The sequence below is a fragment of the Halyomorpha halys genome, unplaced genomic scaffold (assembly GCF_000696795.3).
Source record: "Halyomorpha halys isolate HHAL.00 unplaced genomic scaffold, Hhal_1.1 Scaffold481.1, whole genome shotgun sequence".
Lineage (NCBI taxonomy): Eukaryota > Metazoa > Arthropoda > Insecta > Hemiptera > Pentatomidae > Halyomorpha > Halyomorpha halys.
In genome coordinates, this window is record NW_027113262.1 from 316,115 (window position 1) to 335,686 (window position 19,572).

General features: G+C 30.8%; 1 protein-coding gene across 3 annotated transcripts in view; it reads right to left on the reverse strand.

Annotated features, from left to right (window-relative positions):
• The window catches only part of LOC106683407 (WASH complex subunit 2A), a 33,347-nt gene extending 13,775 nt beyond the window's left edge, over positions 1-19,572 (reverse strand). The window contains exons 1-5 of one of the 3 annotated variants that reach the window (XM_067050833.1): positions 19,487-19,572; positions 19,219-19,335; positions 13,317-13,487; positions 1,904-2,058; positions 317-434 (exon numbers count right to left, since the gene is read on the reverse strand). In XM_067050833.1, coding sequence (XP_066906934.1) covers positions 317-434; positions 1,904-2,058; positions 13,317-13,487; positions 19,219-19,293 — 519 coding nt within the window. In that variant the 5' untranslated portion in view covers positions 19,294-19,335; positions 19,487-19,572. Of the gene's footprint in view, positions 1-316; positions 435-1,903; positions 2,059-10,035; positions 10,272-13,316; positions 13,488-19,218; positions 19,336-19,405 lie in introns of those variants that run through there. The other 2 variants (XM_067050832.1, XM_067050834.1) reach the window with 2 other exon arrangements.

Sequence of the window (19,572 nt, forward strand, 5' to 3'; positions counted from 1 at the left end):
GCCATATCTCACATGTAAGTATTTCATCGTGGCCGCACAATTATGACAACTAAAAAAACTGCAAGTTAACTCATATTGGTTAGTCAACGTGTTAAGGAAAGATAATATCACACAGTTCATAACGGAACTATATTGACTCAGGCCAGAAAAAAAAAGGCAGCTTTAGAGGTGTAAGTCCAATATTTTAGTTATGAAAGGGGTGCTGTATATTTTTATATTGCTAAGTACTAATAAAACACAAACAAACAATGTATATCATTATGGAAGATAGTGATTAAAATAAATAAAGTACTCATTGAATTGAAATACAACAAACCTCAATATGTTTAGAAGGCAATAAACCAAGTGAATCATCTGAGAAAAAATCTTGACCTCCAAACAAATGTGGTAAAGGCCTTGATTTGTATCTATTTTTCGGTACAAGAATGACTTCACTAAAAAATAAAATATATGTATAAATATCATTCATATAGTTTAAGTTTAAACACAGGCTGTCTTCTCTAAAATACATGGCTTATTTTAAGCCTCTCAAGATTAAATTGAATTAATTTTTTTTTACAGCTCCTGAATACTAACTTAACCATCAGTTGGGCGTGCCAGATTCTGAACTAATCTGTAAGATAAAGTATTTAGTTTTTTAAAGGGTCCAAGACAGGATTTCCCAAACAAAGGATATTGTGAGTAATAACTTCCTAATACCCAACCTCTTTAACGATAGGATTAAAATTTCTCCAGTGCACTATTGACGTTAGATGAAATTTTAATCTACTGGATGAATTCTGCCAAATTAAATACGTAATTTTGGTTTCCTAAATAAATAATTTTTTTTATAACTTTTTTTTTTACTAACAATAGTTGTACACTTATATTTCTCCCTCTAATTCAATGATATTTCATGTTCTATATAATCTGTGAAATGAGTTTGCTAAATCATGTTGAAATATCTGAAGAACTAATAAACTTTATGTTGAACTATTTTGTATGCAAAATTGGTAAACATAATTATGTAAAGATGTAATTTTAAAATGCAAATATAAATACTTTGAGTGAAAAGTTCAGTTTATTAATTGTAACAGTAAACAATTTCTAATCTTACCTTGAGCAGCAAAATGACTTTTTTCCATGTAGGAACTAATATTCTTTTATTTTTACTAAAAAAAACATTATTGCTTATACAGAAATAAGACATTTGTTTATAAATACTTTGACACTAGTTTGTTTTGAAAGGTAGACGAATGTACACTATTCTAAAAATATAATATGTAGTTTGTTTTGGATACGCAAATAAAAAACTTTTTAGCCATAAATATAAAAAGTTGCCAACATTTTTAAAAAATCAATTACAGAAAGTGCAAATAATAGAACAGTCATTAATAAGCTTTGACTTTGCCTACTTGTCAAGCAGTGATAAATTATTCATTTATCATTCTTTTTTTATTTAGTTCATTTATAAAATAACATGAGATGAATTAATATAAAAATGGTATACCAATTTACTATTTGAGTTTTTTTTTTTTTTTAACCTGGACCATTCCATTCAAAGATGAATTAATGTTTAAAATACAATTTCCAGTTGACTATTCTTTAAAACAACCGAGATTAGACGGCAAAAAGAATCTCAAATAACATTTTCTATGACTTTCTATTTGATTTAATATAAAAACAAAGATTTACATGACAAAAATTCTCAATAGGCAGTAGATAATATTCAAACATGGATAAAATGATATATAACAGTGTAAGTGTGAATTTTAGGAATAATTCAGCACCACTGCAAATGAAGAGCCTCAACTGATTAAAGCTATCATGAGATGAAACAAAAACCAATATGTTTCAAATAAATAAATGAAATTAAAGCATTTAAAAAAAATTATTGCTATGAAAATAAATAATTACAACATACCCCTTATTAAACACATCTATATCTTCTTCTGAATCACTCATAGTAATATTTAGTTCTTCGAATTTGCTTTCTAATGTTTTAGCACATTGTTTTAGAGATTCCTCTAACCTCTTATTTAAATTTAATGTGGTAGAATCATTAACAGGTTTGTCATCCTACAAAAAATTTTAATCAATCGTAAACAGATTATGATGTTCTTAAATTAATAAATCTACACTTATTTTGATAATAACAGATCCACATAACAAAGAAGTAAACACTTCTTTTATAACTAGTAACACCTGAGAGAATATTCCCTGCTACATAAAAACCTATGTGATCATGGCGGTCAATAGAATTGTAATTCCTGTTGAAAATTATGTAAAGCTCATTAACTACATTTCTATACTCTTTTTCATCTATTTCAATTAACTTTTTAAATTTGCAAATATTTACCTTAAAGAAAATATTTAATTAATAGCAGATTGGTACAACCTTAGTCTTCAGCATATTCTGTGATTAAGCAAATTAGAATTAGTGTAAATACTTTCTAGCATGTTGGAAGGAGTATGGTTACCCAAAAGTTAAAACCCATTCTTGGTCCCCTAATATTCATTAGAATCAGGGTAGTTTTCTTTGTTCGAGAACTTGTTAATACAGTTTATTAGTTCTTGTATAGTGAGAAAATTTAAAAACAGGTGAATACCTACTGAGTGAATACCAGAGCAAAATAAATAACAATTTCTTGATAGTGTTGTAGAAAAATTGACATATACTGGGTAAGCAGAACCACTTTTGGTTCTTGTTCAAGGTGTAATATTCAGAAGGGAAATACATGTTGATGGGAGAAACGCATCATAAGATGTACAGGGTCGTGTTTACTTAGACTCATATAATTATTTGTCAATATTTTATCTACCACTAATTAGATCAATACCATTTTTGTCTCATACTGTTTATTTCTCGATTGCTCACATCTTTTCTAATGTAAAAATAAACCCCAAAACATCATAAAATCAATGAGTGATAATTTAGATAAAAAGTAAATGACAGTAACATTTTGTTTAAATCAACTTCAGAAGCTTTTTTTTTTTTTTTATGTGCTACTTTAACAGCATGAATTCAACATCGGATTGAGGCATATTAAACATGAATAATTAGGCTATAAAATTGAAAATACCACTGTTCCCTTCAAGGCAATATCTAAAGGTTTATAAACCAATGAACTTTGAAAAAATCAATGAATTTCACATGCCTACTACACGGATCCATGTATCATGTGTCTAGCGCATGTAGCCCACTGCATGGATCCGTGATCGCGCACATCAACATACAAACGCATCAGTCTATTGCGGGCAATGCTGGCGAAAGTTGTTTTTGCACTTGTTTCCTGTAATAGAATATTCATTTTATAATTATTTAGTGGCGGTTTTTGAAAAACGTTTTTATTTTTATGTTTTTTCACTATTTAATTAAGGTATATATTTTCAACCATGAATATTGAAGCTGGTCCATCAAAATGGTGTTTATATTCTATTTAAACCTATTATAAAATATAGATGGAATAATGATATTTATGGTAAACATGGATCCATGTAGTCGGCATTTAAATGGATATTTTGCTGACAGTGTCGGATACACGGATCCGTGTGATAGGTATAAATGGGCAAATATACCACAATAAAAAGTAAATTTACAAAAAAATGAATTTAATTGTTAATTTTTTTAAGATATCACATTTTTTTTATAGCAGTGAACGGGTTAATTGGGATTGTCCCTAGACTTTTCTTTACATAAGTTTCACTTTCTTATTTTTAGTTATTATCAAACCTAGCTATTATGACAAATAGAATCTCTTTTGATACTTATTTTAACCAATAAATTGAAATACATTATGTATATTTTTTAGTTAGTTTTAGTTACTGTTAAAATTTTAGTTACTGACTAAAAAAAAATCCAGGTTAGGTAGGAGGAGCAGAGATTATGCAAATGAAAATATTAACAGAATAAATGAAAAAATCATAACAAAATACCATTAGCCTAATTATAAACCTTCATACAATAAATGATTCTGAAAATTTAACTATGGTCCATTTGTTTGTTTTGATGGATTGTTGATTCAGATAATAATATTTACATTTATAGAAACCAGATCAGTCAAGTTGGTTTTGTGGTACAGTTTTCATATGTACATTTTAGTACATATGTTACATTTTAACGTAGTTCATTCCTTAAATAAAAATGCACATGGACACATGTTCCTGACAGTTTCTTTTTTTAAACAATAAAATAATCATACTAAAAAGATCAAATAAAAATAACATTGCATAGAGTGTCATCTGAAAATTTAAAGTGATTGTTGCATTAGGAGAGTACTGTCTCTAAGGTTATTTATTCAGTTTGAAAACAGAAATTTAAACAGCTGGAGAAGGAATTCTAATGATTTTAACTGCTCTCAAAGAAGTATTGAAATTTTCTTCAAAATTTCAGCCATAAACAAACTGAATTTACTGCAATTCAATACTTGCAATTAAAGATGATTTATCATGTTATTCATCTAAATTTTGTTGAGGATATTTACAACAAAGAGAAGATGAATGCATTTTGAAAAAAACAATTACTTGGCCAGCTCAGTATTTGGACCTCAACCTGATTGAGCTGCTTCGGGAAAAGCTTGATGGGAAGGATTATGTTTCAACTTCACAAAAATACCATTAGCAGTGATATACCATCAACAATCTCACATAATGTCGATGACCGGCTCTGACACTTTCAAAGACAATCTCCTTAAAATTATTAGTGATGTATTTAGTCATAAAAAATAAATCTAAGTCATCGGGAGGGGTACATGCATATGCATTTCCCAACTCTTACCAGGCCTGCTCTATATCTGGTCCAAAGGAATGTGACTACAGTTACCTCTCTAATGCATCATCAGGCTCTACTCCTCTGTATAATAAAGAACACTATGCTGCTGAAGCAGTGGGGAAATACATTTTGGTCACAATACCTCTATCTGTTTATGCAAGCATACTTGATAAACCAGTTAGAAGAGTATTCAAAAAAGTTCAAAAGGTATGAGAGGATTTTTCATAATGGAGAACACAATGCAGAGGTTAGTTATTACAGTCTTAACCACCAAAGTTTAAACTTCTCATAGACGCAGACTTTTATATTACACTGAAAATCTCAGAATTCAAGTAATTTATCTCCGGAAAACCTTCATTTGTATCACAAAACAGTAAAGCATATTATATGTTTCCATCATGGCGATCCAATCATTGCTGAGGCAATTTAAGACTACTGAAATCATTAGAGCATTCTAGACATTCATATTTAATTTTTGTAAATATGTACATAAATTCTCGGCTAGTAAATGATAATGATAATTTTTTATGGAATTTAACTAGTATGCAGAATCTTAATTCATTACTAATTTGTTATAGGTTTTTATTACAATTTTAAGGTTAATAACATTAATTTAAGAGATATATATTTATTGTGTATTTATAAACTGCATTAAACAGGAAGAATATAACCTTTTTTTTTTTTTTACAAAGGGTTGGTTACTGGTCTCTGCCTATGTCACTTAACTATTTTGTTTTTTATAAAGTAATTTCAATCTAATTAAACATTGGCACAGAATGACATAAATTATTATACTTTTTAAAAAACCATTATTAGTTAATATTACTCAAGCACTCTATTTTAAATGTTTATCAATGTTATGAGATTATTTTTAACTACACAGATTTCTAATTAATTTTTCTCAAATGGAAAAATGATACATTAAAAGAAAAGATATTGATTTTGAAAGAAAAGATTGATGTTCTTAAGAGGATGGACAAAGGTGAATTTTTGTTTTTAAAATTGTATTCCTTGTACAATGGTATAAAGAACAATATCATTATCAGGGCGAATCAGTCAGGAGAATATGATCACCTTACCTGGAAAACTAAATGAGCCACATTCAATTGTTAATACTCTATATAATTTTACTGCCTCAGAAAGTTGGCTTCAACATTGGAAAAATTGCAACATAGTTTGACAATTTTCTAATTCAGGTGAATCTTGGAAGAGGACCAGTATTCATTAAAAAATTCAAATAACTTGCTTTTGAATATAACTTGTTAAAACTGTAAACTGTTCACTAATAATACTGTTCTGTTTAAACAAAAGACTCAAAACAAGGCTAATTAGCAATGCCAGTGTCCCATGTAGCCAAGAAAAGACAAAAGGCACTCTCACTTGCTAGCGAGCCATGGCCAGAGGTGGTCTTTCTTTCTTCATTTCTATTCTGCAAATAAGCAATGAGTGAGTAAGGACACTCCTGAAGAGCCCTCCGTTAGCCGAGGAGAGGGTAGATGGAGGGACATGAGACAAGAAACAGGAAGCACGAAAGCATGGAATAAGTCCACATCCTTCCACATAACTAACACCATCACCATCATTAAGCCCCAATCAAAATTAATTAACTATCTCTAACAATAAATGTTCTATTTCAGACACCCTTCATACCTGTAGTTACATTAGATTTAGCATTAACATTCATACTCTCTCTTCTTCGACCAACCTCTATAAATAAATTCTATTTCTGTCACCTTATGCCCTATTTCATTCAATTAATTTCATACAGTCCATTAAAATTTCAACCAGCCAATCAAAAGTGAAGGAGTGCCTAGCCTTGAGTTGAAGGCACACTTCATACAAATACATTAGCCAACATTAATAAAATAAACCATTGACTCAACATAGCTAATGGCCTGAAACATTGGGATCCAACCGAAAATTCAGAAATAATTCCATTTTTAACATAATGGGTTGAAATTTCATAGTGAATTAAAAAACAATTTAATATTTACTGACCTATGATACCCAATTATGTTAACAAGAACTACATGAAATATAGTACAATTTTAATAATTTGATAAATAGGGGACTGGGAAGTTGTCTGATTATCAAATATTCCGGACTACTGCACATCCTATTTAAACAATATACATAATAAATTAAGGTCGAAATAAGCAAAAATAAATTTATTTCTTAATGGTAACTGACGAACATGTTGAGACAGCTACCCTCTCACTTCCACTTCCTCTCTTACCTTACTAGTATAGTCAGAATATTCTTCCCTTAAACATCACAAGTTAGTTGGATTACTGAATGTGTCTGAATGTCAGGCTATTGAGATTGTATTGTAATTATAAATAAAATATAAATGGATTAATTAATTTTAGGAAGTTCCATACAATTCATTTCTTCAAAAATTCTGATTTCATGTATTTTCATAATCAAATGGATATTGTTCCACAAAAGGACAGGTGTGCTACTAACTTCAAAGTCCCTGGCGATTTTTTAAAACCAAATTCTGAATAGAGGAGGAAGACTCCTGTCTTACTTTATTGTATAATTTAAATTCCGCCAATCATCCTCCAGTTTCTTCCTCTTAACAATACAACCATACTTAATTTTTTTATGTATGCTTGTCAGATAAATACAGTAAACTCTTGTTATAAGAAACTCAAAGGGAGTAGAAATTCAGCAGTTCTTTGTAATGAAGTTTATTCTATCCTAATAGCAATAAAAATAAGTAGGTTAATAATGTGCAGAAAGACAATTTTGTTTAAAACAACACAATATCTATGTATAACATTTCCTTTAGTAAAACCTTCTATTCTAAATACAGAAAGACTATAAATATACATAGAGTCAATCACATATATAAAAACCTGCTGCGCATCATACAACTTTCACTTACTATAAAAATACATATTTCAGGGTTCCTCAAGGTAAAAAAAAAATATCAACTATGTTCCTGTCAAGAATTAAACAGTTTAAGAAAGTCGTGTATATATGAATGTGACCAGGTGGTCTCAGCTTTTCCTGATTCAAACTTCTGTCTCTATTTTTCCTTTTTATTCCTTTATTCATCAAATAATTTAGTATTTTGTATTTATCCATTATTTATTGCTAACAACGAGAACTGGTTATTTATTTCAAATAAACAAAATTAAAGATACTTTAGAGGATGATTTTTCATTTAAGCTCAGTCAAACTATTACAATGAGGATAAAACTTATTTGATATTAAAGACCACTTAATTGTGCATTGATTAACTGAGTGTAATCAAAATAATTTCTGAAAAATAAGCATTATGAAAAGAGCGGACAGCTAAATGAGTTCTGAAGAATTATTTTTCTGACAAATAAAACATTTTTGTGATAAAACATTATCCAGGCAGTTCATAGTATAAATAAAAAGGAAATAAATAATTATTCAATGGGTTAAACGAAATTGATAAAATTGTGATATAAACAATGATTAATGTTTGTTACATTATATAATTAAAATTTTAATGATATTAAATCTTTACAGTTAGTTATAACCTAGTTACAGTGAAGTCTCAGTTATACGAATATGAGGGGGGTACCGAAAATTCTTCGTATAAGTGAATATTTCGTGTAAGTGAATACGTAATACATATTATGTATGTATATTTTTGAGAATTTTTTCCTCATAATTAGTAGGTACATATACGTATGTTGTATGCAGTTGAAAGAAAAACAAAGTAAAGTGAAAAAAAAATTATTTATTGTATAAAAATTTAATTTATCTTTAATCCGAATTTTTTAATTTTTGACAAAAAAATTGTGTTGTTTGCTTGTTTCATGTTGCTTTTGGGAGAATACATCATTCTTTCACATACTGTTAAGGTGTTAGATTCCTTCTCACTAATTTCTTTCGCATATATAAAACGTTTTACAACTTCAAATGCTTCAAGGGCTTCTGCAAAAATGGAAGAGGCAAACTGGAACGGGTCCAAACTTTCCTTCATATAACTGAATGTTTCGTATAACTAAGTTTCGTATAAATGGATAATTACATACACATAATTCAGGGGTTTTTGCAGGGGATTGAGAAATTCTTCGCATAACTGAATGTTTCGTATAAGTGAGTTTCGTATAAGTGAGACTTCACTGTATTTCTCACTGGGGGTTCAAAAGTAATTTCCAGTTTATATTAATGGAATTAGTATATTACAACAAAGGTATTACAGGAAAATCAAATAATTTTTGCAAGGGGAGTAGATTTTGGTTTCCTATAAATAGGAGTTCCATTGTATCTGAGTACCTAGTAACAAGGGTTTACTATAATACCCAAAAGAGTTAAATGGTTTTTTGAGGTCCATTTGTGCAGCCAAGAGAGTTAAGGTGTCACCTTAGCAACGTCGGAACTGCAGTGATGCTGATTTGAACCCAACCTGGGGAGTAAACTTTTATTTTATAGCAGTCCCAAGGATTGAAAACATGACCCCTTATATTATATGAGGTTAGTGAACTAAACCCTTGTGATTCAACTTCTTTACAATTAGTTATTGAAAATACCTTTCTACCAGTTAGGCCTGACCTTTACATAATAGTTACGCCTGACCTTTAATCTGCTGGAAGAGCTTTTTATATATGAAAATATAAATAACGAGGAACTTGCCATATTTCACAATATGAGTGAATCCCATTGTAGCTGCACAAATGTGGCTAGTAGAAAAACTACGAGATACCTCATAGTTGAAAACTTAGAAAAGAAAGCAAAAAGTTTTCTAGTAGTTGTAATCAATGTGATAAATGAATAAACGTAAAGTGATTTGTCCATCTATTCTTCTTTACTAGGCTCCAAAGAACATTTTAGTTAAAATATATAGTTAAAAAAATAAAATGGTTATAACTAGGCTACTGTAGTCTAGTGCTAAGAGGAAAAGAAGTATTTTGTTCTTCATCATTTTAATCTTCACCTCATTTTTCTGTTTTCATAGGCAAAGTTTGAAAAAGGTGTGTTAAAACTGAGGCTTGATGACTGTGCCAAAATTAAAACTTACTACAGAAGTAAAACAGTAAAAACTGAGACAAAAATAAAGAATCTGGCATATATAAATATTTATTTAAGTCATGGTGTTCATGACTTCTTGAAATTCCTAATGTTTTCCTGTTTAATTAATTTTAGCTGTTAAGCAGACACTACTGAATGACCGAATGAAAACTAAAACTTTTGAAAATGTTCCAATATCAAGCTAAGCATTAATTAATTTTGAGAGCAATTAAACTGTATCAAATGAACAGTGGTAATATATTGGAGAAATAAAAAAATATTTCATTTACCTGTTGATTCCAGCTCATCCACTGTTTTCTTCTAAAACTTCCAGCTGTGGTTTTGGTTGTGGTATGGACTAAGTTTTCAGATCCTAATAAGATAGTCATTCCTTGATTAGAGGGAAAAAAATTTCATAATCCATCGTGAGATAATAATGAATACACATTTAAATTGTCTTCATCTCCTTAATCAAATCCTCTTCTTACCGACAGTTGAGGTGTGAGGGATAATAAATAAAATAAATCTAATGAACAAAAAAGAAGAAACAGTGAACTTCCAAAGAAGACAAAATTCGTACAAAATCAGATGAAAATTCAAATATTTTGATTGGACGCAACTGGTTCTCCAAGAGTTAGTGAAAAAAAGTCGGAGTATGCAAAGCAATTATGTCAATTAACTTGGCTGAGCATGAATCTTATTTTATATGAATTCTAAGTAATTCATTTATTTTGATGTAGATAATGTAGCTGCAGTCAAAAGTGTTGATCCTATAAACTCTAAAATGTTTTTTTTCCCCACAGGGCCACAATTTCAGAATAAAGAAAGATCAAATGCTAGAAAAGCATGTAATTTACCTCTATTTCCTTTTAAGTAATTTAACATATTTACTCAAGATCTGAACTGAAATGGAGGTATAAAAACAACTTGACTAGACCATCTTTTAGAAAATGTAACCATCATAATCTGAATCAATAATAAATGAAATATTATTTATTAAATAATTAATGATTTGAATTTATCTTACAATCAAATGTATATAAATCCTTTTATACTCAGATCTATTTTTAATCTATTTCTTAAAAAAAAATAAATAAATAAATAATTATTTTCAAACACATAAGGAAAAAACTTAACATTACTATAAAGGTAACTAACATTATAAAAAAATGTGAAAAAGCCACAAGAATAGAAAAAGCTATGAATAGAATAAATTCGGATTGTGGTTTCTAAAGAAAGTTTAACGATAAACCACAAAGAAAATGATTTGGGACAATGAGTGCCTAAGTAATGGAATGGGTGAAACTTTGATATCACAAAAGATATCACTGAAGAAATGATTAAATTAATAAGATTTAACTGTTTACAAATGCCTTCTGATTTCAGTTTCATATCTTTTTGAAAGAATGTGTCATCCACATTCAAGCAAAACAAGATACAACCATTCGTCTACCACAATAACAAATTCAGAATGTATCCATGATTAATGAAAACATATACTGATGCATTTGTTACTCATGAATAACGATTAGTACAAGTACAGAAATTATTTATGATTAATGATTATGAATACTAATGTATTCATTATTCACAAATACAGTGAAGTACAGTAAAGAATAATCCTACAGAATAGTATGAATACCATAATATAAGTATTCATCAGTGATGAATTAACGTTTTCAGTGAATACTACCCAACTACGATGGTAATGATAGGAAATTGGTTGAAGGAATCAATTGAACAAATCAATGGACAAAATCGATTGAATCATCAAGTTTTTTACCAGTAGTGTGCAACTGATGATGAAAAATATATTTCATCTTTTTAATGGATCTTTTTGTATTCTTCACAAAAAAGAGTATTGTTTTATTCTTCACAGAACAAAAAAAGTTTTTTTTATTCTTCTTAAGTCCGAATGATCTCTCACCAATGTAGTTCAACTTAGCCCCGGAAAAGGTGATTAGAAGAACATCACTCAAAAATGGTGAGGGTGCATGGCAGGATGAAACATAAAATCTTAGTGTAAGCGGACAAAATTGCAGTTCTAGGATGTAACCAAGAAGACATGGAAAGACTCTAATAGAAGAAGTAGAGGAAATCTGCTTGCAAGTAAATAAAGATAAAACAAAGTATATGATAGAAAGCCAAAATGTCTACCCTAACGATATGGTCTGTGTGGATGGGAAATTGTTTCCAAAAGTAGACAGTTTCAAATACCTCCACATTAACATCAATAAATGATCAAGTGAGTGAAATAAACCAGCGTGTATATAAAAAGCGCAAACAGAGCCTTCTCTCAGTCAAGAATACTGAAATCCCAAAAAATCTTTAAAAATTTGAAGCTAAGGGTGTAGAATGTCATGATAAAACCAGTTCTGATAAACAGCTGTGAGACCTAGAAGTCCTTTTCACAACTACCGGAGTGATCTTAGATCAGAGTAAAAAAAAAAAGTCCGAAATTTTCAAGTCGAGAACAGAATGCATGGAATTCAATAATTCATCTTCACCTATATATTTCAGAATAGATCTATATTTATTCTTTTATACTTTCAAATAGTTTTCATTTTTTAAATGTTGATGGCTGAGTCTTGATTAAGTTTGTAATTCAGGCCAAATTGTCGGCACACATGAAAAATAAGTTTATGCTTATTTATGCTTTTTATTTTTGACCAGACCCCGCTACCCACTTTTCTTTTAAAAAAAAAAAAGTAAGGGGAAACATTGTAAATATAAAAAATCGAAAGATATATGTGTCTGTATTAACAGCCTAGTTAAAAACTTAATGCTAAATGAAACTTTAATTACATCTTTATGATAGGTATACTCCTGGGATGTTTCAGCTTTTTTTTTTTCTTTTTCGCTGAAATCGACTAACTAGAAGTACCACTTTATTTATATCATGGATTTTATACTTTCTTTTTTTTTTTTTTTAACCATTTTCTCAAAAACAGCTCCATTGATTTTTATTTAACTCATCATATTAATGTACAATTAACTGGTCATTAATATCAGCTGGGTCTTATTCTGATTGAAATAGGGCTACAGTATCGAGTTTAAAAAAGTTTTCTTTAAAGTACCTTTAATTCTGATTATTTGAAATAATTAACCATCTCTCATTGTTAGAAGTAATAAAATAAGCATGATCATGAATGAATTTGATAACCAAAGAGGAAATTTAATGTTTTTCTGTTTCTATGGTTGTTATGACCATTGTCATAACTGTTTAACCACCATCTTAACATCCGTGGAAACAAGAAATTATTGTAATAGTAGTTTTTTTACTTCACCTATAAATGACAATATAGTAAGGGGAACAATTGACTTCATAAATAAGAAACAAATTACCACTCTGAAATGAACAAGGATTAATTTCAACTCAAAGTAGGGTGGTAAGTGAAAGTTTTCGTGATGCATATCAAATATTTTCTTTTGCTTTAATAGGTTAGCAGTCAACAGAGATAATATTGAAAACAATAATAGAGAATATAATGGGAAAACAAAAATGTAATATAGTAAGAAAAATTAATCTGATAAATAACAAAAGTAAAGAATACATAACAGCACTATTTACTTCACATATCATGACATCCTCTTCATCATAAACTCTATTTTCAACAAACTGGCTATCTGACACTCCTTCAAAACAATTAGATACAGTTTTGACTTCTACTCCAGTCATATTGATTTCTCTATGAAATTCTTCCATAGAATCCAAAAGGAAACACGTTTTCTTGATTAAACCCTAAAAAATATATTATATTAAAATGGGACTCAACTTAATAATAATAATAATTATAATCTTTATTTATTCTGGGACTGATCCCATTAGAATATTATATTATAGAATAATTTACTTAATTAGTAACTAACTAAAGAATATACCAATGGCAGAGTTGGGCATTAGCTAGCTAATATTTAGTCAATGTTTACCTCAGCTCCCCCAAAATGGCGGAAGTCCATTTTTTCGAGACGAGAGTGTACTGGCGGTCCTGAGCAGACCCGACTATGGACGACTTAAGGTAGGTTACGAAATTAACCACCCTCAAGAGGGAAAATTCTGTCCTTGCACATTTACTCCTTTCTCCCTTGGTTAAAGGTTAGCTTATAACACACCACAATTTTCGGCAGCAGTTACTTATAAATATTTTAAAATATATACGTTTATTCACTTCTTCTAACTTATAAATATTTATTATACGTTAGAACTAAATTATAATACTTAGACTCTGTAACCTGAAAATAGATCAGCAGCATTTGTTTTATATGGCATTTTTTTAATAAGAAAAGAAAATCGTTTAATAGTTAATCTGACAAGAACAATAAGCTTCTCTTAATCTTTAACCAAGGGAGAAAGGAGTAAATGTGCAGGGACAGAAATTTTCCCTCTTGAAGGGTGGTTAATTTCGTAACCTACCTTAAGTCTTCCATAGTCCGCTCCGCTCGGGACCGCCAGTACACTCTCGTCTCGAAAAAATGGACTTCCGCCATTTTGGGGGAGCTGAGGTAAACAATAACCCATATCAAGATTCAAAGGTAGCTAACCATCAATAGCTAAATTAATTCCAATTTTTTAAGGGGAACTAATTCTTTAACCCGATTGGTTTCCCACTGTCCCTTCATAACATTTTGGGCGACTGCGTAACAATCAATATTAACATTTCGGATTTCTAACATATTGGGGTTTCTGTCTACGTTTTCGGGGGTGCTGAAAATGAAAATAAAATCGATTTTATGATCACGCACTTGCGTATCGATTTATTCTAACATATTAGGGTCCCTACATATGTTTTCGGGGATGCTAAAAATAAAATCGATTTTATGATTACATGGTGCTTGCGTATCGATTTATTTTAACATTTTGGATTTCAAGCATATTGAGGTCCTTGTTTATGTTTTCAGGGGCGCTGAAAAAATCGATTTTGTGATCACGTGCTTGTGAAACGATTTATTTTAACTTTTCGGATTTCAAGCATACTGGGGTCACTAGGGTCAAGTGGGGTAATTGGGAATAAGGGATAATAAGGAACAAGCATCATTAGCCCTCACGTGGTAGTTTGGAGAACTAAAATGAGATGGCATTTGAAAGTCACGTGTTACTATGAAGTGATATAACGTATTCCCGCCTTTTCTGGTTTTCAGCTGGCAGTTCTCTGATATGATCAGTTAACATAGTGAATAATTTCTGAAAATCAAAGTGAAATGTCTGCTGATAACACCTTCTGGTGATTGCACGATTCGCAGGTGAGTCGTTCTTTGTCAATAATTGTTGGTAGTTGAGTAAATTTCAAGTATCTACGGTGATTTTGGTGTAACTATTCTTTTATGACCTGGGTATGACCATCCCCAATTACCCCAGAGATTTTTACCTCAGTGGTGATTAGAAACAGAATTTCAAACCTTTTTTTCCTCATGTCAACAATAAAAAAAACAACTGTTTTTGAGAAAATAATGACGTCTTCTGATTAATTGACTGTTGCAGTGACCAACAAGAAGCCACGAATGTACGTTAGGAAGCGGGCTTCACCTTCTAACACAATTGATGATGTAACTCATGTCATTCGCGATATTCTCAATGGTAACATGACATACCTTGCCGCTTCTCTGGCCTACACGGTCCCTAAAACAGTGCTCTTCTACCACACCAATGGGAGAAAAACTGATATCTGTAAGTTGGGGGGCAGAACGATCTGCAGATCTATCAACTGAAGTTAATAACTATCTTCTAAAATGCGTATACGTTTTCGGGGGGTGCTAAAAATAAAATTGATTTTATGATCACATGGTGCTTGCGTATCGATGTTTTAACTTTTCGGATTTCAAGCATATTGAGGTCCCTATATAAGTTTTCAGGGGTGCTGAAAATATAAATAAAATCGATTTTGTGATCGCACGCTTGTGAATCGATTTATTTTAACTTTTCAGATTTCTAACATATATCTTTATATTTGTTTCTAAGTGCAGAAAATGAAAAAAAACTATAGTAACCTTAAAAACAGGGACCATAATATTTCAATAATCCTAAAGGTTAAATCGAAACGCAAGTACGGGATTATAAAATTGATTCCTTTTTTTATTTTCAGCATCCCTGTTAACATATTTTATATTAAAGGACCTTAACATGCTAGAAATCTGGAAAATTAAAATAAATTGATTCTCAAGCGTGAGATAACAAAATTGATTTTATTTTCGTTTTCAGCACCTCCGAAAACATAAAAAGGGATCCCAATATGCTTGAAATCCGAAATGTTAAATTAAATCGATATGCAAGCGCGTGATCATAAAATCAGTTTCATTTTCAGCACCCCTGAAAACATATATAGGAACTCGAATGTTATAAATTCGAAAAGTTAAAATAAATCGATACGCATGCGTGAGATCACAAAATGAATATTATTTTCGTTTTGAGCACCTCCAAAAACATAAACCAAAAAAAAAAAAAAAGTGACCCCAATATATTAGAATTCCGAAAAGTTAAGCAAGCGCATAATCGTAATATCGATCACTTTTCCATGCTCAGTACCTCTGAAATTAATCGACTGACCTGAGAAAACGTAAACATGACCATATGTCAGACATAAGAAAAGTTAAAATGTACCCTGTACTTGGATTTTTGTATTATATTATTTTTTCAGTTGAAACTAAAGATAGAACTAACTTCCTTATGGCCTCACGCTTCATAACTAAATGTTGCTGATTTCAGATAGGAGCTAATTTAGTTCCTAGAGTTAGCAATGAGACAACAGCTAATTTAGCTTTAGTTTTTAGTTGTTAGTTATAGCTAACTTTTGCCCAACTCTACCGAAGGACAATGTATTGAACATTGACTGAATCTGGAATACCAGGTAGATATCCTAAATGAAAAATTACAATGAAGTAAATTATGGTTAGCAACACTAAATTGAATGTGAGTGCATTGATAATTACTATCTATTTTAATCTTATTTTTATAAGAAATGCTAGCAGAAACCAACTGAAATGATGGATACTAAATGGGGAGAGAAATTACTCAGCTAAAACTGGCTGATTAATGATCCCTCTTTCAAACTTTTTTTTTACAGAGCAGTCTTGTTCCTTGTCCATTATTCCAAAGTGAGACAGTGGTAGCTGAGTGTGTCAAGACGCCACCTTAGCAACCTTGAATCTGTAGTGACATCAGTTTGGATATGGCCTAGGTAGGCTATTTAATTTTATACAAGTCCCAAGCAATAAAAACTTGACCCATCCTCATAAAAATACATTGGTAACCTGTGGGATAACTACCCCATATGCCAGAAAAAGCTAGATAAGGGAATACAAAAAATATAATAATATTAAGTACAAAGGGCACAAAGAAAGTTTTGCATTATGAGTGATTGGATCACATGAGGATGGGATGCATAGACCTGTGCTGAACAGTGCAGTACCTGGCTGAGGCACTGGGCTAGGGTCATTTCACTTCTGACTGTGCTAGTGAAGAATATCAGAGATGTCATCCTGGTCTGAACAGTGATTTTACGCTACAATTTTGCACGGGGGTCATGTGGATCAGTGTTTGGAGGAAAAGCTGTCTGTTCTTGGAGAGGATTGTCCACACTGTATGACTATATGCAGGGGTGACCTACCACCAGATAGAAGAATCCTTGGGCATCTCGATCTGGAAGCTTTGTACTCTTTGGATGCCCCTTAGCTTAGCTTGACTGAACTTCAGATGGCGAATACTGAGTGTCAGATGGTGCAGTGAAATGCTGAAGAAGTTCAAAAATGGAAAAGCCTCCAATGTAATCAGTAAAGTGACAGGTGATAAACTCGGCTTTAACACTATGATATCCTAACTAAGAATCAGAGAAAAGGGTTGGTGTTTCAAGATGAGGATACCATGACTTTCAGCAAATCCAGATCTTTTAAAAAGAGAATGGTGGTCATATTGTTGAATGTGAGGGGCATTGTAGAGTGAATGGCGCAGAAGACTGACACAGACACACTGAGCAATGTATCCCTAAAATACCTGCAAGCTTTGCAGATACTTCGGCCAAATTCCGGAATTGCATAATGGTTTTTTTACCATGATAATGCACCAGCACACTGTTCCAAAGTTCACACAGAATATTTGGACAGCACTGGAATAAAAAAGTTAGAGAAGCCTCCCAACAGCTAGATTTAGCTCCTAGCGATTTCACTCTTTTCCCTTGGGGCACAAACAGGCAGAAAGGGGGTTATTTCACAAGTGATAAGGGCTTGGGATGATAAGTGTGGCCAAATCACAGAAAAAAGTGACAGGGTTACTTTGAAGACTGGTTTGGTAGGATGGAGAAGTATATTTTGTGCTGAGAAAACTATTTTGAAAAACAGTAGAAAATAAAGTTGAACTGCAAAACTTTACAAGTACCCTTTCTACATTGTAAAAAATAGATAAAACCAGTTCCAACACTTCCATTAAATTGTGAATAAAATGAGAACATGGCATGTTAATGTGCATTGGGTGCAAAGTACTAAATGAATTACAAGGAAATTGAATAAAGCATTATTAACACATTCAATTGTGTCTGTTCTAAACAGACAGCTATGTATAATAAAATCGAATAACTATTTTAGTTTTAAAAAAAAATAAAACAAGTATATTGAACTTGCGTAATATAAAATTTGATCTAATAAATTTTTTTTGTGTGAAAAGCTTTAGAAACCTGTTAGTAGGCTACTTCACTTTACAATGAAATGAGAAAAATTCACTAGTAATGTTTTACAAAAAAATTTAAAAGCCTGACGAAAAAAGGAGGCTGAAAAGCAAAAAAGGGTTTCTCTTTTTGTCCACTGAATCCTAATGAACCTACAATGTTTTTAGAATATAATACATTTATGCTTCTATTGTATAGTGATTCTAAAAAATCCCTGAATCATTTAAAATCAGTCAATTAATGGATGAAACATGGGTCGATAAGCTAGCTAAATTGACTAAGGGTTCATCGAATCTTTGAAATGAGCCACTATATTCCAAAACCAGCAAGTGGTTTTCAAAATTTAATTTTTACAATTTAATTGGCAGTTTAAACACTAGATTGTCACAAGATTAAATAATTCCACCCCAAAACAGTTAAATCACAATATATATAACTGTATTTGAAAAAATCTTTTTACTTTGTGTAGAATCAGAACCAAAATGTTAATTATTTATAAATGGACTTGGTTGGTTTTAGAATGTAAGGCCTCAATAAAATTTCATCTATTCAAAAGAAATAATGTATTTCTATAATGCAGAAGTACTAAACTATAAATGAGAACTTTTACAAAATTAATAAATGGAAACAAATAATGGATTCGAAGAAAACTGAAATAGAACAAGTTAAATGCCACTATGTAAGAAATACTCATCAAATATGATTTTGTAAATGAAACCACAAAACCTTTGTTTTGTCCAAACAGAATGTATTATATCATATCTTGATAACAAAAAATTATAAACTAATAATAAAACAAATAAAAGAACACAAATACAGTACTTGCGAAAATGTCTCTAAATTATTAAGAAGGTCTACATCATGTTGTAGTGACCATACTTTTCTCTGTTCACGCATAAAACCTGTATTAAAACGGGACTTCTCATTAGAGGTATTTTCCTAAAACCAGCACAACAATTAGAACCCTTCCTTAGGATGATTAAAATATTATACAATTCATATCACTTGCCATCTTTAATGTATTTCATAACAACAAAAAGCAAAGAAAAGAAGACAACACAAAACTTTTACTAAACATCTTTCTGGTTACTTGGGCATTATGCAGGGATCATCTTGTTAATAACCCGTCAAAACAACTTTAATCAGTATAACAGGGAGTAAACATGTAAATATACA